This window comes from Ostrinia nubilalis, chromosome Z (genome assembly GCF_963855985.1).
Source record: "Ostrinia nubilalis chromosome Z, ilOstNubi1.1, whole genome shotgun sequence".
Lineage (NCBI taxonomy): Eukaryota > Metazoa > Arthropoda > Insecta > Lepidoptera > Crambidae > Ostrinia > Ostrinia nubilalis.
Window position 1 is genome coordinate 14,209,886 of NC_087119.1, and position 27,229 is coordinate 14,237,114.

The 27,229-nt window shown below is 37.0% G+C and overlaps 1 protein-coding gene across 2 annotated transcripts; it reads left to right on the top strand.

Annotated features, from left to right (window-relative positions):
- Positions 1-270: 270 nt before the first annotated feature.
- On the top strand, positions 271-26,777 carry LOC135087046 (protein zer-1 homolog). Of its 2 annotated transcripts, none has more exons than XM_063981894.1 (8): positions 271-1,491; positions 2,162-2,364; positions 2,440-2,611; positions 2,688-2,849; positions 4,971-5,132; positions 7,550-7,699; positions 10,214-10,466; positions 23,535-26,777. In XM_063981894.1, exons 1-8 carry the CDS (start codon positions 496-498, stop codon positions 23,714-23,716), a joined length of 2,280 nt encoding a protein of 759 aa, XP_063837964.1. In that variant the 5' UTR covers positions 271-495; the 3' UTR covers positions 23,717-26,777. The 2 variants fall into 2 exon arrangements, with proteins under 2 accessions (XP_063837964.1, XP_063837966.1); XM_063981896.1 differs by having other exon boundaries at positions 4,974-5,132.
- Positions 26,778-27,229: the final 452 nt, after the last annotated feature.

Below are 27,229 nucleotides of genomic sequence, written 5' to 3' on the forward strand. Positions count from 1 at the left end.
GCAAATTCGTCTTGACAACAAGGAATAAAGTTTTGTGACCGTTAAAGGTCTATCAGACATGTGCCTTTCTCTACATAAATACGTTTTATTCATGTTAAATACAAATTAAAATAAAGTTACTATACTTTAACGGTGTTTGAAAGTGATTGTGGTCATGGCCACGTATTACACAATGAAATAGCGTCTCCTTCGGCCGAGTGAGTTGACGTTTTCGAACGAAATCTTGATTTCCGAACGAACACGTTGAAAAAACTTCTCTTGTTGCGTTGTGCGAAGAAGTGTAGGCAGCTATCAGCACAATTTTCGATAATAATTCCGGAATATTATAATTTCGAAGTGTGCAACTACTCTAGCAAATGCGTAAAAGTGATATAAGTGCAGTGAAAACAGTAGAGGCAAAATGTGAAAAGTGAAGTGAAAGAAATGTTATAATTTGATACCTTTCTATTTTCTACCTACATCTTGAGCAACAAGAGATTATTATACCCGCTTACAATGCCGCTCGATCAGGATATCTCGCTGTACGAAAGCACTCCCGACTCATTATTCGACATATGCATGGATTTCATCGTCGACAACTTGAATACTATGACAAAATTAGATCCTCCCAGCCGATGGCGTAAACTGAAAGACGATGTCATATTGCCAGCTGAGATCTGCGAACGGTTCCTGAGCGCGTACCAGGCCACCAACCGGGTGAACGACAACATCGCGAACCTGTTCCGCGACCGCTCCAGCACGCGCCTGCAGAGCGTGCGCCTGCGCAACTCGCGCATCACCGACGAGGGCCTCAAGTGCCTGCTGGAGCACAAGCCCTACGAGGTGGAGCTCGTCCAGTGCGAATATCTCGCCCAAGGCTCTCTAGACATCATAAACAGTAACAGCGAAAATCTTATCTCTCTTAAATTTGGACCGTTGACTACTATTATTTCACACGATGAAAATATATACAGACAGAGGGGCTATATAATCAACGCACCCAAACTGAGGAGGCTGACGATCCACTGCAGGAACCTGCCAATATTCCCGTTGCTGCTTCTGAAACCTCTGGCTTGTCTCACACACTTGGACTTGTCAGAGTGTTCTTCTTTGGGCTCTATTTGGGCTCTCAGTGAATTAAACAACTTAATTTCCCTCATCTTGTACAGTGTACATTGGTCAAAAGATATCATTGACTGGATTACCACATTAACATCTCTGCGGCACCTTGATATATCTCAATCATTTGAGAGACTGTGCAAGTATCTGAATCCAAATGATGTTTTGTCCAGGATTGTGACAAGCTTGCCACACCTGGAGTCTTTGGATATTTCTGGAACTAACTTGGCTGGCTCCGGAGCTGCTACAGTAATGACTGGATCAAATTCACAACAGCAAGTGCGTTGTGATATACCTGGTCTAGTGAGCCGTGTTGACCGTCCTTTGGAATTCCTGGGCTTGTATGGTACTCAACATGGTGCTTGTAAACGACATGACATACCCGCCAAAATGGTAAAAAATTATTGCATCTTCAAATCACTTATATGCAAAATTGCAGAGGTTTATCACATTGACACCTTAGTTTTCTTGTTATGATGTCAAAGTCACATCAATAATGTATGTACAGAAGCCGCACAGTGACTAACTAGATGACTTGTATTTTATTTGCCTGCCTTACTAAAAAAGTTACTTGTATACTACTACTAAAGGCTAATTGTTATTGCAATTTAAGTTTATTAAGAAGGCAAATTAATGTTTCTCATATTTGTCTGTAAGTGTTTAATAACAAAAATACAAAAAACTTTGCAATCCTAATCAGCACTTAGAAGAATCACAAAACCACATTCCGCTCAGCTGCATTATTGTTTCCAATTAATAATACACAATGGAATACATGATTACTTACAAATCTTTTCAATTACATCTATTCATATCGAAGAAACTGAAATCCCAATGAAAACAGTTTCATAAAGAGAATACTCTACTAGCCTTAAGCTATAAATGTATTTATTAGGCCTTATGAAGATAAGCCATTAAACAATAATAGATAATGTGTTGAGTTTTACCTTTCTTTATTTTCTTATATTGTCATTTTACCTCTTAAGGTGTCATGGTGAAACCACCTCTGCAATGAGTCAAAAGATCACATGCCTGTTGTCAAAATGATTTTATTACTTCGTAGATATCTGGTGATGCCAATGAAGAACAAATACTCATAGCAGCTATGGCATACATGGAGAGGCCAGCTATGCTGACGCATGCTCTCAACGACTTGTATTACTTATTCCGCTATGAAAACAATGCTTATGTTGGAAGGGCATTGTCCGTTGTACTCCTGGCTATGGATCGCCATGTCTCAGAAAAGCACATTCAAATTTCTGGAAGGTAAATAATGTCGGCACAATATTAATTTCCTTGTATAATGTTTCTGATCTACTAATGATTTCCATTGTATTCTAGTGCTACCTTATTCTACATTGTGAAAGGAAAAGAGAGGGAACGTATTGGTATTAAATTGAAGAGGCGAATAATAACAGCTTTGCTTGATGGCATGGAGGCTCATCTTGGTGACGACACAATGATGAGAAACGGATGTCTTACACTTTGCCAATTTAAAATTCCCACTGATGTGGTAGGTTGACCAGCATTACTTCATAGTTTTTTCTTTATTTCTCACTATGTCGTTATTAATCAATACTTTTTGACAGCTCTTTGAATATGAGCGGGTAGTGCAGATATTGCTGAATGGGGTATCTGATGTCAATCAAGAAGGGTTTGTGCAGCGAATTGCCATTTATTTGCTGAACTCACTGGCCTGCCAAGTCGACGGAAAGCAGAAGCGATTCTTAGGAAATCATGGAGCTATAAGTGTAAGTATTATTTTGCATTTTTAAATAAAATTGTATTTGTGTTGTCAATTTTTTACTGTATTGCCATTAATCTTTCCTTAATTGGTTTTTTAATTATTCCTATTTTTTTATACTATTTATCAAGCACTTTTAAGTTGTCCCCAAATTGTGCCTCGTGCGAAATATGTACATAAAAAGCAACTGCAAAATGAATTAAATAAGTTCGACATTAGCAAAATGTTTGTGACAGTTTTCTTAATAATATTGCTAACAGGCTTGCTCCAAAAAATTCTAACTGCAAGTGCGAATTTACAATGAGTTGGACAGTTATGAAGCTGGGCGTGATAATCTTTGGTTTTTTAATGATCAGAGAACAAATATTTTGTTTTAGCTGTGATTTATACTTTGATTGAATTCTTGGACGAAGTAGTAGCAAGATGCGTTTAGTATCATTCCATATTTTGTTACTATCATTATGAACTAGACATAATAAACAAAATTGTAATGTGTGAGATTAAGTAGTATGGGTCAGTTTGTGCAACAAATATAGCATGCATAGCCGCATAGGTGTAACTACGCGCCTGCCTGTATCGATCTGCGCGTTTGAAGATACATAAGCGATACATACATACATACATATTTCGTGAATATGTAGGTGCGTGTTATGTACGTGTTCACGTTCTGAAATTGCATCGCGTTAAAGCGGGCTTAATTTGCGGCACGTCCTGTGTACGCGCGCTGTGTGCGTTGGCTTACACATAACACGATGCTAGCTACTAATGTAATGACTACCTAATGTATTATGTAAAATGTTTTTTCAGTATTTGCATTTACGATGTAACAGTGTTATTGCTATATGCTTGCAATCTCTTGCAATGATACTCGCGATTTTTGTAAATGGTATAATATTCGATTTTAGGTAATGCTGTTATAATATTCGTTAGAAGTGATAAACTGATAATAAATAGATATGGCTTACGTATATTACTCAATTAAATTATCCACGTTAATAGGACTTTCGGGTTTTTGTACGTTATCAATAATTGAAGATCGTCTTTGAAACATTATACCTTGTTATAATGGGAGCCATGTAGTCTGCTTTCGGCAAATATGTTTTTCAGAGGTTGTTAACCATAATAAATACTTTTTGGACCCTGTAACTAAACGCAGCAATATCTGACTACTTCAGGCTAGCGCAAATGTATGCGTTGAGATTACGTCTGATCAAAATAATTTCGGTTCATCCGCTCCATGCATGCATGATGATGCATGATAGTTCATGAACCTTGGGAGTTGACATTAAACACACCTTGTTATCTAGCGGTCTTTAAAATCACGTATGATTATATTTATTATGCCTAACAATGGTCATTGAGGCAATTTTCGTCCAGAGCCCATAGTACTTGCTACTGAGATTGATTTATGCAAACAATGTGTTTGATTGTTTCCAACATCATCTTGACTTAGAGTATATTTACATAAATTTATTTGATTTGATTTGATATGCCGCCGACGGCTTTTGTGGCTTTGGCGTGAAGCCCGTGTGCGGTGACCCTTAGTACTGTAGAATTTTGCTGAGTATTCGTCATCCATTATGACGCACAGAAATTTGGCAGTTTTTAGAGCAGAATAGGGATTGATTGAGGGAGTTATTGAATAATCCTGGCAATGGCGAACTGCTGATTATATAATTATGCATAAATTGGCTAAAGTTGATGTCAAAAACATTTGCGAAGAAATTATATTTTATTTATTTTCATGTGTTTGTATTCTTTTTATTTCTCTACACAGTTTAAGTTTTATGCATGCCAGTCTTTTGAGCAAATTTTGAGTTTTATGTTTACCTGTTAGGCCCAGAACAGACGGTGAAACGCAACTGCAACGAAATTGCAACTGCTAGTTACTTTGGAATTGCATCTAAGTTTCTGCCATAGCGTCCGTTGAGAGACCACACATGACGCAACCAGTTTGAAACTTTCAGTTTCAGTTTCATTCATCAGAATCATCAGAAAGTTGCAGTTTCGTTGCAGTTGCGTTTCACCGTCTGTTCTGGGCCTTAGCCCAAATGTTTTTGTAAATGTCTGGGTTATGTGGAGCTTAGAAGTTGTGTAATTATGTGATTGAGGAGGTGCATTGTTACAGAAGATGCTGAATCTGATCTCCGACCGGCTGGAGCGTCGCGTGTGTGACGACGTGCTGGAGGTGGCCTGGTCCACCATGTGGAACGTCACGGACGAGACGCCGCAGAACTGCCAGCGGTTCCTGGAGAACCGCGGCATGGAGTACTTCCTTGCCTGCCTCAAGGTTGGTACAGCTCGGCTTTTGAAGTCACAATCAATACTCATTCTTTTATTGCATAACCACATTAGTACATTCACATTAGGTCTTACAATTTAAACAGTTATACAATCTGGACCCTGTTAGGGCACAACAACTTTAGGAAGGATGCAGAACGACGATCTTATCAGTTTCAAAATATAATACGGCGTCTCAGAACTTGCCAAATGTTTGTCTCGAGTGCTGGTAGGGCAAAAAAAGAATGAGACATGTATAGGCTCCTTAAGAGCATTTGACGATTTGTAAGTACTAATTTAATTAGTAATACACAAATAAAGATAATTTTGATTTTGATTAATGTACAGATTGAGTTTGGTGGAAATGTCATTATTAAACGATTAAATGATCTATAAATATAAAAATAAATCGCAAAATGTGTTGGTAAGTGCTTTCATTTCTTTTTTTTTTAATGTTCTTTGAAGTCCAATATGGTTTTAACGGCGTGATTTGTAAAATTCAACCCCTAAAGGGGTAAAACGGGGTCCACGAGTACGAAGTCGCGGGCGGCCGCTAGTTATAAAATAAAAATAAAATTATTATAATGAAAAATATTGGTTAAATTGTGTAATCTATTCTAACCCTGTGGAATGCTGCTTCACAGTGTACACTGTTTTCCTTTAGGCTTCTTGAACATGCAAGAAAAGACAATGCCGGAAATTGGCGTCTTTTTTTTTTCGCGCGGCCATCGACCAAACTTTGTTTTTTGATTACAAAATAGTGTAATAAACCAAACTTACTATGACATGTATACCTCTAAACTCAGTCTGAACTGAGTTACGAGCATTACAAGTTTGATGATTTTCATACTAGATTTGCTTTTTGCGCGCAAAGTTTTGTAAGAAATTGCAACAAAATAGTGAGATTGTATGTGTAAACAAACAATATCATCCATTAAAGGCTCCAGACATCAGTATGGAGCAGAATCAGCGCAATAAAAAAATAGCGCAATATTTTGTTGCAATTTCTTACAAAACTTGCGCACAAAAAGCAAATCTAGTATGAAAATAATCAAACTTCTAATGCTCGTAACTCAGTTCAGACTGAGTTTAGAGGTATACATGCCATAGTAAGTTTGGTTTATTACACTATTTTGTAATCAAAAAATAAAGTTTGGTCGATGGCCGCGCGAAAAAAAAAAGACGCCACTTTCCATACAAAATCTGACATTGCCATTTTACCGTATCTGCCGCAGACAAGACAAGAATTATTTCTTGGTCAGCGCCGGAGCAATGTACAGTACACGGTTCGTGTATAGAAACGACACGAATTCTTGCGTAGGCCCGCAACTTTTCATAGCGTGTACAAGCGGCCTTAATATGAGGTCAAGTTGTTGCAAACAATAAGGGTTATTTGCACTTTTGGCATTGTCAAAATATAAAACAGGTCATGCTCTTCAAGTAGTTAACTCATATATTATCTTATATCAGTAGGCAAGCAGTCACAGCATACTTTCAAGAGTCAACACTCAATGATGATTGGGCCAGTGGCGTCATCGTTGATTATGCATAATAATAACAAACTTTGTGCATACTTATGTTTACCAAAGTCCTGTTACTAAATGCACGCAGCACCACGCTGGCTTCTATATTATGTATAAAGAGCTGAAACGCCACAAGGGGGATAAAGTAATGAGGGCCCGTCGTGTCATATCGTCACGCGGGAAGTCGGATCACGCGTTGACACACGCGCATTATTTGACCTGGTTCAGACAGCGATAAGCGCACGGTTGCTGGGCAGTTCTTGTACATTTGCATCAAACCGTAACCGCACGGTGGACCGACGACATCATAAAGGTAGCAGGAAGGCGCTGGACGCAGGCCGTTACCAACCGGTCAACATGGAAATCATTGGGAGAGGCCTATGTTCAGCTGTGGACATCCTATGGCTGAAATGATGATGATGTGAGAAACGCGCTAATGAGAACCATGCGGATTGTCGCGTGTCTGATGAACTAGACCTCTTATCGTCTCACCGGAGACCGCAGTGTGTTAACCGTCTCTATTGGATTCATAATCTAATCTAATCTACTAAAATAATCAAATATCAATATTTATGTAATAATTTGATGTATGAATTGGCATGATTTAAGAATTGATATTATTCTTTATTTTAATTGGAGCCCACTGAAAACCAGCATCGTGGCCTTCCCCACCGTGGGCCATGGCATATGCTGAGTGGAGTCCCATTGCGATGGGCATCGCTGTTGCGACAGGATAGCACTGCTCAGTTCACTTTTTATTTCCTTGCAATATTTATGTGCTATTTCTTTCTTTCTTTATACGTTCTCTGTCCTTAACTAAGTGATGTTCATCGTAATAAATGTTTCTTTATTTCTTTCCTTAATTTTCCAAAATCTCGCTTAGCTTTATCACTGTGAATTCCAGAGTTTCCCCGACAAAGAAGAATTGCTTCGCAACATGATGGGGTTGTTGGGCAACGTCGCTGAGGTGGCCGAGCTGCGGCCGCATCTCATGAACAAGCTCTTCCTCACTGTGTTCTACGACTTATTGAACTCCTCCAGTGATGGAATTGAGGTCAGTTTTGTATTTAAAATAGACAATTTGACACCATTCCCCAATAATTCGAAATCACAACTTTTCTAAAAAGACACTTCATTCTGGTCTTAAAAACTTAATAGGCTAGTTTCCTAAAAAAAAATTTATAGTCCGTCAATTTTAATATAAAAAAATATTGGACACGTATATTTTTAATTGTCAATCAAACAAATAATTACAAAGTTATAGTGCGTTGAAGTTCCGCGCGACGTCAAAAAGTGCTGCACTTTTACGCACTCACTGACGTCACGGGCCTTTTCTTTAGAACTTTGGCACGGTTTATCTCTTTACATTTTCATTAGTTTTAAAAAATGAAAAATACGTGTCGAGTAGTTTTTGATAAGCTAACTGACGGACTAGTTAAAACTCTTGCTTTTTTACCCAGGAAACATCCCCTATTAATTTTAAATTACCTGTAAATTACGATTTTTGATCGCATTGTAATTTATAAAAAGTAGTTTATTTGAGTTGATAAAATAGTGACGTCACTTGCTTGTAGTGCCATAGAAAATCTATGGGAGAGTTTCATTTTGACAGTTTTAAAAAGTACGTCAATTGATTGGTGGTGTCAACATGTCTTTTGCTGCGAACAACGGGTGATGTGGAAATCATTGAGGCAGGCCTATGTTCAGTAAGCCTAAGTTCACCTGTGGCTGAAATGATGATGATAAACGGGCCTACTATTCCTACCTCTCGTTCCCACCGCTGCAACTCCTGTGTAGCCAGGCTCTACAGCTTGACCGCCAATAAAAACCCAACCAGTGAAAGTCAAGTTTGTCCCGAGGGCAAGTTAAACTGTCATTGGACCCGCAACGAAATTAATCAGAACAAAGGAAGGAGTTCGAAGTTAAGGTTCGACCTCCCTCCATAGCGAAGCGGTTAACAGGTGACAAAGGTTTAGTTTAGTAACCTTTAAGAATATGCACATAAATAAACATAAATATTAAATATCAATTAAGGGGACCTATCTTGCTGCCTGCTAATAATATTTTTCACAAAATCGCTTAAAATAAAATAAAATAAAAAGTATTTATTTCAGATAACAGGGATCCATAATGTTAGTAAAAACTTAGGCTATGTTAGTATCTTATTTCTAAAACAGACTTCGTCCTGCTGAGCATGTGGCCGATCAGTGGACAATCCCCACTATCGGAAATCTACAGCTTGATTAACAGTAAATACTTAACTAGAGAAGGCCAAGTTTGTCCCGATGTTTGTAGTGCAGGAGATATACTTATTTGGGATCTTAATTTGTGACCAATAGAAATATATTACAATGTGATCAAGTTTTTAGTCCCCTGAACATGCTAGCTGATATTTTTATTCGAGAGCTGCAAATACATCATCACAGAACATCGGTTGATGCACGCTTTGTTCAACTGCCACATAGTACAATATTTACCAAAATGAGAAAAAGTGTAAAACAGAAATAATCTAAACTCGCATTTCTGGAACTGAAAGTACAATTTGCCCAGATACGAGCACTCCACTGTCATTCACCAATATCCAGATAATGATATAAAGCTCCAAACCAAACATAGAAATCTCAGAAGCAAAATGTCTAGGATAATGAGACAAATAACGCAGAATACTGGCTCTACATAAACTTTTAACACAATATACAGGATGGCCAGGCAGTTGACGTTCAAAGCTAAAATTTAGATTCCTTACATCAAGGTCACCCCCACCATGTATGTTCTACGATTTTGCTTAGTTTAGGAGATAGAGCTAATTTTGTGATTCCTTTACTATTACTTATGGCTGGTTTTTAATTTTTTTCTCACTGGAAGTTTCTCTAAGCGTAAGTAAGTAAAAACAAACTACAAGTGCTCGCCAGATATGATTTGATAGGTCAGATAAGATGTTGTCGCCAGAATTATTTATATTATTTGACTTTAAAAATAGCTATGTTAACTGTTGTTGGTAAGTTATTAAAAATGTCGCGTTATTTTATTTTATGTATTCGGAAAACAAACAGCTTACAAATACATAAATTGCATAGATACAACATAGCTGATCAAAGCCTATAGTTTTCAGGTCTATGTAGTTAGTTCGGTTCGGTCGGGTTTCCTCCCTCACTGATGTATTGCTCGAATCTGTAACGTCGTATTGCCGGCGAATGTTCCCGATGAGGGTGCACCTTTTGTTTCTCTATTTTAATAGTGATGTTCGTTTAGGTGAGCTAGCTCACATGACATCCGACGGTCCGCGGGCGTGGTCGACTCAATACTCATGTATTTAAAAAAAATGTGGCGTTTAGAGTTACAGCACACATATTGTATAATTTTAGCATCGGCGATCGGCGATTTAGCCGCCTTTTAGAAGCTGATTGCAGCGACCACACATTACACACCGCACACTTAAAAACGCCTAACGCGGCAATTCACGCGACCGAACTCATGAAGTCGCAAAATCTGTCGATCGATGATAAAAGTATGTGTGCTGTGGCTCTTTGACCTGGGATTCTCTATGTTAATAGTGATGTTCGTTTAGGTGAGCTACAACGCGGCTGGCGTGCTAGCTCACATGGCATCCGACGGTCCGCGGGCTTGGACAGTGGACGAGCCGTCGCGCGACGCGGTTCTGGCGCGCGTCGCCGCCGCCGTGGACCGCTGGGACCTCAAGTCCGAGAGGAACATCAACTACCGCTCCTTCGAGCCAATCCTGAGCCTGCTGCACGCGCACCACACCCCGCAGTGCCAGCACTGGGCGGTCTGGGCCTTGGCCAACTTGACCACGGTCTACCGTAAGTTAATGCAAATTAATAATCAATCAGACGGCCGTTTGGTAAAGTGGTTCGAAACGGACTACTATTCCGGAGTTTGCGGGTTCGATTCCCGCACAGTACAAACATACATAATATGTTTCAATGCAAACAATGTATCCAATACAATGTGTATGTGTCATGAACATATTTGTTTGTATTGGACTGGGTGTTTTCTATGTATTTACAAAAAAAAAGTATTTAAGTATGTTTATATCCGTTGTCTAGTACCCATAGTACAAGCTTTGCTTAGTTAGGACTAGAAGCGCAGTGTCTTGTTATACATTGGCGAAATATTGTGAATGCTCTTCATTTATTCAATTCGAAATATTTGTAAGTATGCACCCAAATACGGGGTAATATTAAGAGCGTTTACGCCGTTTGGCGCAAAAACAGTACTTTTTCAACTCGTTACAATCATTAACCAGTAATACTACAAATATGTTATAGGCATAAATAGTTAGGCAATTTCGTCGTCTAAATAGTTAATTGAGAAAATATTGCGATTAGTTTAGCATTTAAGAATTCTATCAAGATAAGTCCACACAGGTTTTGTAAATTTCCACTTAAGCGTCAGTTTACAAGCTGAAATTTTTATAAAAATACTGTGAAAACGATTTAACAAACATTTATATCCTATAGCATAGATCCTTGGGCAAATAGTTATCTGAGAAAATTTTTAGATTTAAGCATTTTACAATAAGAAATCACAAATTAAAAGAACGTGAAATACCCAAAAATCAAAGTGATTTTTTCACCAATATTCTTCCTTTATTCAACACAAAAATAGCTTAATATAATAGAAGAATATCTTATCTAAAATATTTACTTTGAAATTTAAAATAATTCATTGTAATTTTTTTTTCTACGAGTATTTGAAAACTACTATAAATCGCCGCGCACGAATCGTTCAAATTCAGTCCGCCTCGAGGCGTTCCAGAGTGAGGTCACGTCGCTCGGTGCTCTGCTGACATGTGTCACGCGTACGTTGATCTTTGACAGGTAGCTGGACTTTTATAGTGTATCCGCAAAATCTTGGTGGTAGATTTTGCGATCACGTCATTACAGTCTATTTTTACTACAAATTCTATTTCAGAAGTAATGAAAAATAAAATTAAGTTATTTTTAGCGATGAAACGAAAACGAATGACGAAAATTTGGAACAGCAAGTTATGTATGTATACTAATATTATAAAGAGGAATAATACTAATAATTTATTTGCCATAAATAGGTGGTTACAGAATAGTTAATAGGAATGCTCTGCCAGCAGGGTCCCACCTAGTTGTAGGGGGAACATACACAACATATTACAGTCGGAAAATCTTTGCGGTAGGTACCTCGGATTGTAGTTAGTTGGACAGTGGTCATTTGACCGCCACTTGAATCGTCTCTTTTGGCTACCGCCGGCGCACTAAGCCGGTTGATGCCTAATCTCGGAGGCCCGGCTGCACTGAGTCGCTGACTATACTTTTGCGTCGCGCGTTATATGGTCCTATATGGGGCTCGAGTATGGCACAGTGCTGTGTAGTCGTGGAGCATCCTACTGTTCAAAAAAGCGCAACGCATGATATCACTGACAGGCTGAGGTAATTCGTGGATACCGCATAGTATCCGCAGTCCGTCTATTCCCGGTTGTGGACACTGACTATGTCCCTATCCCTACTGAGGATAAATGGGAAAAAAAAATATTGTCATTAGTGGCGACGTATAACAATCCTACTAATATTATAAATGCGAAAGTTTGGATGTCTGGATGTTTGTTACTCTTTCACTCAAAAACTACTGAACGGATTTTGTTGAAACTTTACAGTATTATTGTTTATAAACCAGATTAACATAATTATAGGCTATAATTTATGACGATATGTGACAAATAAATTTCAATAAATAAATAAGACGTGTCTAAAAAGCGCAATCTATCGTCATTGGTTAAAATCTACAGCGCTGGACAAACTACTGTTTTTGACGTTCGTAAATATTCATGAGGGGGAAGCCGTGAAACGCCATCTATCAACATGATATCAAACAACAGATTTTACGAACTAAGGAGTAAAACGAGGTCCACGCGTACGAATTATTAATAAAATTAATAATATTTGTATTCATCTGGTCTTACTTGACTTTTACTTTACGTATGTCATGCACGATGACATTTGTGTCAATATTTGTGTACGTCCCCACTAGGCATAATTGGGATGTATTTTTCTAATTTGTCATAAGTTGTGAGAAAGCCTGTAGCTACAACCAGGCCTGTTCATCTCCGCGAGTTTACATCGAAAACAAAACACGCACGATGGCCCACCTACAGGATACTATTCGACAAGGCCTCACATACGAGCGAACATTGACTCACGCACGCGTATTCTTGTTTATGATGGAAGAAAATAAAGAAAATGGTGTACTAAATACTGTGCAGTATTTAACTGCCTAAATAATAATAAAAACAGAATGTACTTTTTTTAAGTTGCCTCAAGACACTGAGAGGTAAATAAGTAATTAATATTATTCATGATAATTCATGCTAAATCATGTATTTCCTCCGCCATTTTCCGCAGTTTGGCACCTCACGTCACAACATTTTACCGAAGTCAGCCCTATAGCTTCGGCGCAGTGCCGATCACTGACGTTTGTCAACAAAATGGTGCTTGACTCTTGAGACAGGCTAAATTACACCATATTGTTAATGACATTGACCATACATTTTTTTAAATACCTTCGCGAAATAAAACTTCTGTACGTAGTACTTATTATTATTCTGTGCTACAACTGGGAAAGTATGTGTCACCACTGGTGACAATCGATATTATTTATGCCATTTATCCTCAGTGGCGACAAAGCTCGTGTCGACAACCGAGAATAGACGCCAGTTGCGAGGTGACCATAGGTCCCAAGGGGAAATGTACGTGTACGTGCACTACGGGAGGTGGAAACCAAAAGGTAGAGGCTTGAGGATCTAGGCCCTAGAGTGCTGAAGGGTACGCCTGGCCGTCAGCCAAATTTACGTCGCACCATAGAGGCAGTTCTGCCTGTATTAGAGGAGTGGGTGCGACGGCATGATCGCCTCACACAAAGGGCGACCCAGGTTCTACCGTGCCATGGGTGCTTCGGGCCATCCATCTACAGGCCCTCCACCCTATAGGCCGAGAGCCTGTAGATGGTTGTCAGATAACACTGCAGTCTTGGCACGTGAGTCACCGCAGCAGACTGACACGCTCCAACAGTGCCCAGCCTAAGCGAACGAGCGGCGGTTGGAAATGACCTCTCCCTACCAATCGGGAAGAGGCGTGAGATAGATAGATAAATTGTTTATTTGTTGTAACACACTTTTTTTAATGCTTTTAACACACACATTATGTATAGTTGCTATTGAAATTCAATTCAATATCGAAATAAAGTTAGTCAAGAAACACACTAGGTGACACCACTGGTAATTTTGTTACACAGGTTAGTAATAATTTCAACAGTTGCAACATAACAAAAGTGACAAAACAACATAAGATAAAGATGACTAGCGTTTCAAATAGTTCCCTGCGTCAGAGTGATGTGTGCCGCAGCGATGCAAAAAGCAAAGAGCTCAGTATAAACACTACCCTCAAAAGGGCAGAACACTGATTTTCAGCTTTAGCTAGAGAACGCATGAAGCGTACAGGTACGGAATGAACCCGCTAGCTTTCGGAAACAATATCTACATTAGTATAAAATATATGATGAGACAAATAATCTTATGGTATAGTGTGCTTACTTTCTGTGAAAGTGTTCTTTCACAGAAAGAAGCAGTGGAAAGGGGGAGCGAGAGGCCTCAGTCGACACTCCGGTTATCCGCCGCCGACACCCTGGGCGCAAGAGGACAGCTTATGGTCTCCAACTGTCCCTTCCTAACAGGCCTCGGTCGCTAGACATGGAGGTGTCTGGTGGCGGCTAAGGACGAATGCTAAAGGCAACAGCCAATGGCGATGTCCCGCGTTCCCTCATATTATCACTCATATGGATCATGGCAGAAACAGTCAGGTTTTTAGTGGGTGTAGGGGCTACCCACCTTCTGGTAGGAAGAACCCCACATAACCCACTAGAGCCCCCGCAGCTTGTGGGTATGAAATGTTATGCATTTTCCGGATAAAAAAAGAATAATAAACAGGAAAAGTTTGTTTTGAATGGAACCGATTTAAAAAATCTCTCACCATTAATATTCAAAAAAAATTCTGCTGAACATAGGCTGTATAAAATATTCTCAAAATAGTAAAAAACCTTTGATAATTTACTATTTGATAAAGATTAGGACTAATGTATACCATTATTTATAATTATGGAGTCGGTGTTGGAAGATTTGAAGATTTTATAGTTTCCTTGAGCTGTCACTTGACAGCCTGGCACACTTTTACGATGGTGGATCAAAGTATTTTGGTTTGACTATAGAGCGTGAGAACACGCACACAGTCATAATTATTTTAGTGTGAATAAAACTAGCATCGAAATTACCTAAACTTGACATGCCACGCTAGACGTAAACGCTCTTAAGGGGTTAGAAATAAAATAAGGGAGTAATCATTCATACTATTTTAATAAAATTATTTTTGTTCCATCATGTTTATCCATTTTGAGTCGTTCTCTGTAAGCTTTTTGCCTTTCGGCATTGGTTTTTGGCGGCATTCCTAAAAAAACAAAAGAAGTAATCACATAAAAACGTAATTTAAATGATTTGATTATTTTTTGCTGGTGGCACTTCTGTAAAGCAGATAGTATCCAATCCTTTTGTTATTGACGCTCTATATTTTTTGAAATAAATTAAGTAGTGAATATTACTATGCTTAGTCAGGTAATAACAGTATACACTCAGCATTATGTTGTACTTTTTCGTAACGTAACAAAATGAAGAATGTTCACTAATTTTGTTTTTTAGCTTTCTGTATTCTCTGTTAAAAATAAAAAATACACGTGAAAGAATTATTTCGATACGTCAATTAGTTTCCAAGATATTGAATTTTAAAAGTGCGGGCGGCGGCCGGCCCGCCATTTTATGCGCGTGACGTCATATTACAACGACTGGCTCATATTTGTATGGGTGGAATCTTGCAAGCTGAATTAAGACCCACTTCCAGGCAACCGATTAAGCTGAAATTTCGCAAACACATGTGATTTGGATGACCATGCAATATTATGATGACATGGAGCTGATCTGATGATGGAGCTGGAAGGTGGCCATAGGAACTCTATAATAAAACGACTTAAATGCATCGAGTTTGGGCTCGTTCGTTTTGTATTGATGAGTATTTTAATTCTATACAGTAATCGGGGTCTAATGATGGAGCTGGAAGGTAATTCGCAATAAAACGACACAATCGCATCAAGTTTGGGTTTGGTTCAATTTTAATTTCTGTGATGGGTCTGGGTGTTAATATGTATAATAAGTTTGTATTTACAAAAAAAATAATATTTAAGTATGTTTATATCCGTTTTCTAGTGAGCGGACGCTGTGAATGTACGTCACACGGGGTCACGTGACCGTCGGCGGGACTCAATATTTAAGCGAACTTTGAATGCCTATAAAATTATAACTACTGGGTATTTTTGAATGAAATAAAAACTAATGTATTTGTAAATGTAAAAGCTTAACTGTAACATAGGTTTCAAGTGATTTTGCATACCTAGTAACATTCTCAATTCGTAAAAAACGTAACGAAATATTAGACAAAATGAGATCAGAAACAAGTATTTTTTTGATAAAAGCTGTTATAGCCTGACCAGGAACATAAAAACCCTGGCATAGAGGCGCGTCAATTGCATTTGATAGTGCAACACTGAGTACAGTCGTACCTGTGTTAAATTAATAGGCTAACTTTATGTATCAGGATTCAGAATTACGGGCTAATTTGATATTTTCATAAATTAACGAAAAAATATTATTATAGGTAACCTGGTTTAAATAAATTAAATGAAACCATCAATCGAGCTAGTAGGATTTATTTTATTATTCATCAATAATAAAATTCAGAACTTGAATATTCAACTAAGAACGCTTCAAACTCGGTACTTCTTTCCCAATTCCATAAAATTCAACACTTAAAAAGTGACAAAAAACTTTAAAATAGGTAGTTGAAACAAACCACAGCTAATTTTCATAGTTGACTGTACTATACGATAAACATGTCAGTCAATTTGACAACCTTTGTCGGAAACATTATTCAATGAAAATATTGTCCGAACCCTTAGTATTTCTCTTCGACAAATACTTTAACACATTGTGAACCACTTTTCTTTCACGACTATAAAAAGATTTTAGCAATTTATTCACAAAATCAATTGCGCACATTTAAAATAAAGTTTGTTTACACTATGACAGCAATAAACTGACATGCAAGGTGACATTATAATGAAGTTTTCAGTTACTGTTGCCATTAAAAGAAATTAGTACCATTAGTTTTCCGCAACATGGCGAGGGTTTTTATGTTCCTGGTCAGGCTATACAGCAAATATAAAAGCTTACTAAATGTTCGTACCACACGTATTACAGAAAATGGTTAAATGAAGACTTACCGTTCTATATAAAATCGCTGATTTTACTTCCTGTTACGAAAAAGTAATCCCACAAAACACACACGTTTTCACTGATTTTCGCGATAGATGTATGGCGGAGACGTCAGGCCAACAGCCATTCAGAGTGCAGCTATTGTTGTCCGTGTAAAAAAAATATGGAATTGTTCAGAAACCATGGGAAAGTAGAAATAATCGTAACTAAAGAGTAAATAACGAAATAGTAAATGAGAGCGACTCATTTTGTTTTTTTGCTTTAAATTGCTAATTATTATATCACCCCATAGAAAATCAATTTGATACAGAAACTGCGGTTACTGTAGAACGATAATACAAAGAAATTTACAATAATTTAGTTACGTATCGCATTTTATGAAACAAAAACACATGAAAAAGCTAGGGTGGCAAACAGGTTTTTGTATGAAAGGTAAAAAAGGACTATTTTTAAAATATCTAAATATTTGGTAATAAGTAGGATTATAGCTATAATTCTTCGTTATTTTAAAGATATTCATCCTTCAAAATTGTGTGTGTTTTTTTGTGTGATGATTTATAAATATAAAACTTTTGAACTGTTTCAAAGCACACTTTTTTTTCAAGATGTACATTTTTTTTGAGAAATACTCATATAGAAGATTATGTAAGCCCTTTTCAGGGCACTTATACGTTCGAAACAATATTTATTTATCAACTTAACATGAAATACTATGTTTTTCTTCCATAAATTCTTTAACATTATAAAAACTTTTACTTATTAAAAATGTCTTTAATTTATCTTTGAATATGTGATCTTTAGGTATATTTTTTACATTATCAGGCAGCTTGTTATAAATTTGTATACAACGGAAGGCAGGACTATTTCTGAACATTTCTGAATTAGGAGTTGGAAGGAGAAGTTTGGTTTTTCGTCGGGGGTTTTGATCATGCTGAAATAGGTAAGTGTGTTTTCTGGCAAACATTGCCGCTTCTAAAATGTATAAGGATGGTAAAGTTAGTACTTTCTCTCTAATGAAATGAGGTTTACAGCTGACTCTCTGTTTTATATTAACGATTATTCGTAAACACTTTTTTTGGCTTACAAATAACAGCCTTACTTATAAAAATCAACTAATCAACGTCTAAGCAACTAATTAACTAATGACTCGTTAACTTCTTAATCAGTAATTAAATATTTCTCACTTATAAACACTGCTTAAGCGTCACTTAACTAATCAACTGTTAATTAGAGTTTTTCTTTTTTAAATCCACCTGAACCGAACTTCAGACCAGTTCTAATGCCAAAATGCCGAAAGCCAATGCTAAAATTAAGAATAATAAACGTCAAAGTTATGTCAAATGAAACGCTGTCTGTCAGTCAACTGTCAAGTCTACAACAACAAACAAACAAAAGTACTGTAGCGACTATGTCCCACATACGCCATATTAAAATTATGTACCAATTATAATAATATACACTAGATAATTGTAATACTTCTTGTACAAACTTAAGATGTAAATGCTTTGTTAGTTTTTAGCGCAATTTTAAGGCATGGTAATTTTAGTTTCTCACGCACATGCACCCTTAGGAAGCCTTTAGGATTTTATTGTCGGAATGTTTAACTCAAGTCTTTTTAGTGTTTCGGGTTTCGCCGACGTAACATGTGGTGAATTATTAGTCCATTGAATTATTTTAACTGTGTAGGTATTAAGAAACACCAACCGTTGTAATGTCTATCTATTGTTATACTTTCACTTTGTATTATGTTTGCGTCAACCTTTGCCATATGTTTCATACTATTTTTTGTGTGTATCTTCGCGCAGCGCAGCAACACAGCGCGTTGCATGGCACGTCACGCATCAGCTGTTAACTTTTTGATCCGCCATTTTGGTAATTAGGGCTTTAAACAAGGGTCCGACGCTGTTTAACTTGACAGTTATTTAAGCAGTCACTAAGACGTTGGTTAACACTAATTATCGTTTTTAAGTTAAGATATTATTTAATAGACCGTTAAACTGTGTCTTAATTTTAATAAACGTTTATAAGTAAGGCTGTGTCTTTAGCATCACAGCTATGACCCCTCATGATAATAATGGCTGGCGCTGAGAAGATGTGGTGGAACAGTCACCTAATAAATAATCTCGCTAACTCCTCCTTGTAAGCTAAATATACGTGTGAATATCTAATTATTGTCGTAGCAAACCTTCGAAAACACGCAAGTTTTTACTTCAAAATCTTATACAATCTTTTGTAATACATAATCAATAGTTGCCGCCTACGAGTATAAAATCATCATTAACTTCTACAAGGACACCCTTGGACAAAACTTGCCCCCATAGCACGCTATAGCGAGAAGTTCATATTCGTTTGCATCCAACTTCTTACTAGCTTCGGTTGTTAGTTTCAACAATCATTGATATCACTTGCATCCAGACAGGGTTGAAAAAATCATGTTTTTTTTTTAAATCGTGATTATTTTAATTTTTCTTCAATCATTGCCTTAGTTTTTCTTTCGGAAAACATTTGAATTTAGGTAGAATTTATGTATAGTATAGGGAACATCCCAATAAAAAAGTAATTTAATCGTAGGTTAAGATGGTAAGTTATATTTTTTACTGAAACAAAAAAACTATTTGTTACAAATATTTCGTCTTATGTGGGTTCGGTTTCCATTACAAAAATACGAATATCTTTTTGCAATATTGTATCAATTTTCATTTTGTCACAAAAATGTTTGTACAGAAAAATGAAATTTTTCTTCTTCTCCATACAAAACCGCGATTTCATACTTTAATACCTGTTTTGGAACATTACAGTTGATTAACATGAACTCCCAGCGTTTCATTAATTCTTTCCTGCCATGACAGTCACCGGTGACTGACAAACATGCAACCTATTCGGGCCATGTCAGTCACTGGAGCCTGACACTGAAGCATCTAAATCGAACGACCGCAGTAGGCCGCCTGGCACGTTTAATGCGTTACTTCCTATTTTAAATGACTGACGTGGCCCCCAACAAAGTATGTTCAGCATGGCCTGCAACTCTTGTACCTAAATAAAAATTAACATAGGTTTGAATGAAAATTTTAGTAAAAACACGACAAATATTTGAACTTATTAATAAAATCACAAGTTTACGATATATTTCAGAATAAATTATTAAGCATAATTATTAAAATTATTATTTGTGTACAAAATTGAAACATTACGGACAAAAATGAGGCTGATTAGGGCATTGAAGAGAGTTAGTTATAACTTGCTGTCTTTTTCGACTTTACACGACACGAAATTTGACAGTTGACCGACAGCAGCCGGACAGAGCGATAGTATTCACGAGGGCTAAAGCGAGGAAAGCGATGCGACACGGTAGTTCCCGCCAAAACGCAGAAGCGTGATTTTGTTGTGCCTGACAAAATGCTTGACATGGCGCTGTGACTGAAATTTATACCATTCGGGTCGCGTCAGGCACGGGTGGCTGACAGTTTTTTTTATGGATATAATATATCAATATAAATACACTCGGCATCAAATAAATTGCACCTCCCGCGACAAGCACTTATCAAACGTATGCATCTCCACTTCCCACCAACATTGGTACCATTTAAAAGCCTAGTTTTAAACTTCATTTCATTAAAGGAAAGGTTTTTACCCCAAAAATGTGTTCTTTACAAGGATCCAGAGTCACTTCTTCAAAAAATAGGTAGTTACTCTATAGCCGTTTTTTATGACTATAAAACTGTTAAGTTGGGATTAATTGCTATCCATCTGTTAAAGAGGACACGTGAGATCTTTATTTGGTTTTATAACCATAAAAATTGGTCTAATTGATCCCAGAGGTGAGCCCAAAGTGAGGTCTATTTTCAAGTCACATTTATTGTAAATGTTAATCATTTATTTAGAAATGAAATGTATTTTTCTTTAAGGATATTTATTGGGCTTTCAAATAACACCAATATTGTGGGGGCACCATGATTGTGTCAGAAGAAAATCTTTAAAGTTCGCGTCGCAGAAGGTGCGGTTTATTTGATGTTGAATGTAGTAAAAAAAAATATTTTTTATCAATAACTATTAATTTCAAGCCATTACACATCGATTAGCAAAAAATTCAATTTTGGCGAATTTGTAAAGGACAATGACCAAAAACGTATGGAGTGTGGTCCAAATGTCCACCACTAACGAGACCTATGTAGTAAAATAGTCTACTAAATACTGATTCATTATAACCAAACCGCAATCAAAAATATGCTGTCAGTAAAAAGTTATGACTGACTGAAAAGTCTGTTTTTTACCTTTTCATCCGAAAAATGTTCTTGATATCATTCTATCCATTGCACATTTTGGACTAATCTACGCATGTTATGTCATGTCTAGGGCATGCATTATTCGTTCGATATTGCTATTCGAATATTTCGAATACTAAAATTTATGGTATTCGAATACTTCGAATAAAACGATTTTTTCGAATAGTGCTATTTTCAATATAATGTAAATTAAAAGAAACACTTTTTTTACTATAATAATTTTAATAAGGATTTGCTTAATACTATCATCTAACTTCAATAACTACTTTTATAAAAAAAGGCTGCTATCGAAGGTACCTATTCGAAAAAATACTGTTCAAACGAATGAAGCCCCACATCGGTGATCTGATACCTGAACACCACACTGTTTCCGGGAAAGACACTCCACTACTGAACAGGTCCACAGAACCATAAACATCGTCTCTGAAGCACTAGAAAAGAAACGATACTGCTCAGCTGCGTTCTTGGACATAAGTCAAGCCTTCGACAAGGTCTGGCATAAAGGGCTCTTGTACAAACTTAAACAGAACCTCCCATGCCCGTTCTACGAAATACTTAGGTCGTATTTGAAAGACATATGCTTTGAAGTCAGATCTGGAGACTTTGGTTCTGCCCTATGCAACATAACGTCCGGTATACCCCAGGGTAGTGTCTTGGGGCCCGTGCTATACCTATTGTTTACCGCAGACCTGCCAACAACTGCAAATACATTCACAGGGACCTTTGCTGACGACAATGTAACGATGGCAACACACGACGATCCAGTGACGGCCTCACTCTCACTCAAATCTGTGCATGTTCATGTAACCTTCACTCTCAGAAGAAACTCCTGCCCACCGGTTAAACTTAATGGTATCCAAATACCTCAGGCTGAGCCGCTGAGGACGTTAGGTATCTGGGCTTGCACTTGGACCGCAGGCTAATCTGGAGAAAGCACCTAGATGCCAAACTAAAAAACATGACGTGGCTTGTCGGAGTCCAGTCACAGCTGAACACCAGTAGTAAAATGATGGTCTACTAACTAAACTATCCTTAAACCTATCTGGACCTACGGGATACAGCTGTGGGGAACAGCTGCCAACTCCAATCTCGACATAATCGGGCACTTTTAGACAAAAGCCGTACGTTTGATTTACCAAATGTCGTGGTATATCAGCAACAGGCTCATCTATCAGGACTTGCCATTGCCCACAGTCAGAGAGGAAATAAAGAGCCACACACCGCTACAAGGATAAACTTTCAAATCATCCAAACTCATCAGTCCAACAACTCATGACTATTGAAGGCTTCCTATTCAGCAGACTGCAAAGAGCTAGTGTCAGGAGTATCCTTAGTAGATTTTAGGACAGTTGAGAAACCGGATGCCCACTGAGGGCAACTGAGTCACTGGACTCCTGCTGATTTACTACAAACAAAAAATCTCAGTACCACAGGAGATAACTACACCATAACACTAGCACCATTGGAAACCATATGCCTGGCACTTTAACCTTTTTCGCGAATATTGGTTGGCACTTGAAGGGATATCTGCGATTGCGCGCACTTGTCCATTCATCTAACCTTACCGCTAACTTCTTGCCTGCAGTTTTAATAGTTTTAAGTTTTATTAATAAGTTTGCGGTCAGATATTTTTACAATTTTTTTCATAGGAAAGGCGTATTCGTATTGTTCGAAAAGACCGAATAATTACATAGATGCTATTCGAATAATAATTGTGGCGAATATCCGAATAATATGGATATCCGGATATCCGAATTGCATGCCCTAGTCATGTCGCATGTGGCGCGGGGTTATAGATGAATTTTATTAAATATTATACTAGCTGTGCCTACGACTTTGTAAGCGTAAAAATAGTTAGAATAATATTTCCCATTTTTACAACATTTGACTTTACTGCTCCGCCCCTATTGGTTGTAGGGTGATTTTATTTATCCTAAAACCATCCTTGATAAATAGGCTATCCATAACAAAAAGAATTTTTCAAATCGAACCAGTAGTTCCTGATATTAGCGCGTAAACTACTACAATTTTTGAAACAGTCATAACTTTTTACTGACAGCATATTTTTTTTTCGTCCCATACTGAAAGTTAATCTCTATTTAATGGACTTTAAGCCAATATAGGTCTCATTAGTGGTGGACATTTGGACCACTTTTGGTCATTGTCATTTACTTTGGCAGTCTACGTGTTAAAAAAGTTATGCAATAAAAATCGTGATTGAAATCATGCAACCCTGCTTCCAGCCGACAAGTACTGCAGCCTCATGGAGTCGGAGGGCGGGCTGAAGCTCCTCAGCGATCTGCTGGTCCACCCGTCCCCGTACAAGCTCATAAAGGACCTGGCTCGCACCGTCATCGCCAACTGCGCGCAGTTCGCCGCACGCTCGGACGCCGGCCCTCCGTCCCCCGGGGCTATGGACAACTAACTAATGGAGTACTTCGAGGATATCTATCCTCTGATGCGCGAATAACTGCAGTGTATCAGGCTCTTCACATACGCCATCACCATCATGTGCATCGGACTCACCGCCGCGATGTTCTACCTTATCATGTACGTGTAGTGAAAAGTCTGAGCGGTTACGCATCAAGGACAATGTGAGTACAAACGTTTTACGAAGTGCACTCGCGAACTATGTAACTGTTATGGTACAATAAGCCAAGGTAAGGGTTAATATTTTCCCGACGACTCAAAATTATAGCAACTATTTGCAGGTAATAAAATAACTAGGATTGTATCTAATTATTTCGGCGACAGTTTAATTAGCCTCGAAACTGGGCTATTTTAAAATTTTTAATGACGGTGACTTTATTATTAAGATGCCTTCATGTTTTAAATATTTCTTCACATTCGAAAGAGATTATACATGTTTTTTGGATGTCTATTTAATTGAAAATTTAACTCATTTATTTGGTAGCTACTTTTATTTTTTGTCAATACTACATGAAAGCAGCTTAATTATTTAATTATTATTTGTATATCCCGTATGATTATTTTGTCGCCGGGTTAAATACATGCCTAAGATAAGTATTCAAATTATTATTAGACCTTATCAATAGTCGCTCGTCACGAAACGGTGTGGACATTGATGTATTTTTGAACGTTTTCGTTACACGAGAACGTTTTTGAGATTTCAATTAAATTATACACTTCAATTATATACTATTGATCAATTCTGATTATTCGTACGTGTTAGTGAGTAAGCTGTTTTAATCTCTAGTGATTTATGTGATGATCGCGACTATGTACAGTCGCCGAGGGATGTGCAGTTGGAACCGCTCCAAGGCAGCTAGTTTTAGATTCGAGTGTTTCGATGGACACACCGTTTCTGCAAAAGCAGCTCGAACTTTATGTATTCCGTCTAAAAGATTTATGGAATTTAACTCTTGTCGAGCTTAAACATTTTACTGTCGCCATTGACATTTCGAGCTAGTCAGCGCATTTTAAACTAACGACTGACAACTGACCGTAGCCGAGTACACTGTGAGAGGCACACAACTCACCGTCTCAAGTCGTACGTTTAAAAGCGTGCACTAATAGTAAATCAATCATCTGTCTACAAAACTGTTTCAGGATTTCACCTAAGTAGGTATATTATATTCAAATATCGGTGTTAGTAATAAATAAATAGTGTGAGATAACGATAATATTATGATGATGGATCTATGGACAGGGGAATTATTTGCTTTAATCGTAAAATGATCTGTTTAACATAGATTATGTATTTTTGATTGACACTATTATACTTATTTATATTTTTAACAAAATTAAGTAATATTAATCTTGGTTAAAAATAAGTTGCATAATTTTATTGATGAATACAGCTTTAGTTCATACTGTATTACTCAGTTAAAACTTTAATATATTTTGTTGCAGCTATTTAACTTGTGTATTAAAGTCTATATTATTTGCTTGTAGAAAGTTTTTGTAGTATAATATATTCCTAGTTCGTATTTTATAGACATAATTATACGTAGATGTAACGTAAAATTGTAATAATATCTTCAAGCAAACTGTGGCAAAATGATGTCCTTCAAATCAATACAAAAATACTACAAATAAGTGGCCACTCGAAGTAGCAAGTCGATTTTATTGAGACTAAGGTAAAACAATAATCTATCCGTATTTTGTAAATAATATTTTCATGAGTGTTTCTAGTAAACGACTTATACACTTAGAATTAGAAATAAGTATATTGCAAAATTTTTAATTATGAAATCAATAGGAAACCCGAGGGGATAGGCAGCTTGTTACAGCACAAGCCAGGTTGGTTGATAAGGTCTGTTGGAACGAAAACACACTGGTATAGGTATTGGATCTGTATAACTCGAGTCTATGTTGTGTTGGCTTTTGATCATTGTTGCTGTGACAAACTGACACCTCTGGTGGAGATATTGCCAGTAAGTTTAAGGTTGATGTCATTTTAATGTTGTTTAACGGATACATAAAAAACACTTAAATGAAAAAAAAATATATTTGTATGGATATGTGTCTATCTATACTCTATGAATGTTCAGAGAGTACCCCGCTCAATAATTCCTGGGGTGTATTATAAGTTCTATGCCGAGGCGGGGGTCCGGGACGCGAGCTCGCAAGGTGAGCTCACTTCTGTAGCTCACCTATTTAAAATATATTCAATGTTACTCCTATATTAAAATGCGCAGTATTGGAAAATCGTGTCATTTTAGATTAAGCACTTTTGAAGTGAGTATACTATGACGATAAATCGATGTGTATTATGTGTCTATAGCATAGTTTACGTTCTCAATATACCTACAAGAATACAAACATACTAATGAATGTTTACTTTAAAATGCAAATAAATGTTGTAGATTTAATCATTGTCAATTTTCTTGACTAAATATCACGTAGTTGTTTCAATAATTAACAATTTGCAGTTTTGTCTTTTCTGGAATAAACATATGTGTCCTAATATTACATAACTAATCAAATGATAACATTCGTCTGGCACTCTGTATATTTTGTTGTGAATCCATCCACGTTGTATAGTTCAGAGTTATTTATTTTACTAGCTGTGACTATCAATATATTTTCTACATATGCAGTGTTTTTCGTCCAGTAGTTTTGTTTATTGAATTGAAACACATGTTATAAACTATTCATAACTTTATATGACATTGTATCTTTATACAATATGCGGTCGTCTGTAAGGTATATTTGGCAAGAGAGCTGTAATTGATACGTGTAAACTGTAACGCCACAGGCGTTGACCTATGTACCTTATTCGTACTACATAAACTCTTCAAAGCAAAACAGATCATAACGTTCGCCATAATATGGTCAGGCTAGCTCTACGGTCCATTATGCCGTACAGACAAACGCATATTGAATGTTTGTGTTTTTGTTATAAAATTACATTTATTTACAAATTAAAATATGTTGAAATATATTAATTCTAGAAGCCTTACCTCTTTAAACAAAATTAAACGTTTTAGTAATTAATATGTTATCAATAAATAATGCATGAATATTGGTGTTTTATTTCACCTTGTCCCACTAGGATTCCCAATTTTAAACTCTTGGGTGTCGTAAAACACATGTTAAATCAGAGCCAAAATTTTATTATAACCTGCACGTGGACAACTTTAGTAAAGTAATTATAAATAAAGTGAGTAAATAAATTTGGAAGAAAAATTGCTTGTAGGTACAGTTGACAGCATATCAGGACTAATGTACCTACATTTTTGTAGCAAATTACACTAAACATTACGATTATCATAGTGTATAGCTTGCTGTGACATTGTTTGTAGCTACAGAAAGTTCTCAATAATATTTAAACTTATACTCCCTTATTACAAAAAGTTGACTGGTTGAACTCTGGTTTAAAGACATTTAGTATGGAAATATTTAAACCAGTGTTCGTGCTGGGTTTAACTTTTTTGTAATAAGGGGATTAGGGTATCATTAAAAATGTTAAAGT

Coding starts and splice junctions, on each gene's coding strand:
- LOC135087046 (XM_063981894.1), top strand. CDS start 496: ATGCCGCTCGATCAGGATATCTCGCTGTACGAAAGCACTCCCGACTCA. Junction 2,365..2,439: donor CACATTCAAATTTCTGGAAG/GTAAATAATGTC, acceptor ATTGTATTCTAG/TGCTACCTTATTCTACATTG. Junction 10,467..23,534: donor CAACTTGACCACGGTCTACC/GTAAGTTAATGC, acceptor CCCTGCTTCCAG/CCGACAAGTACTGCAGCCTC.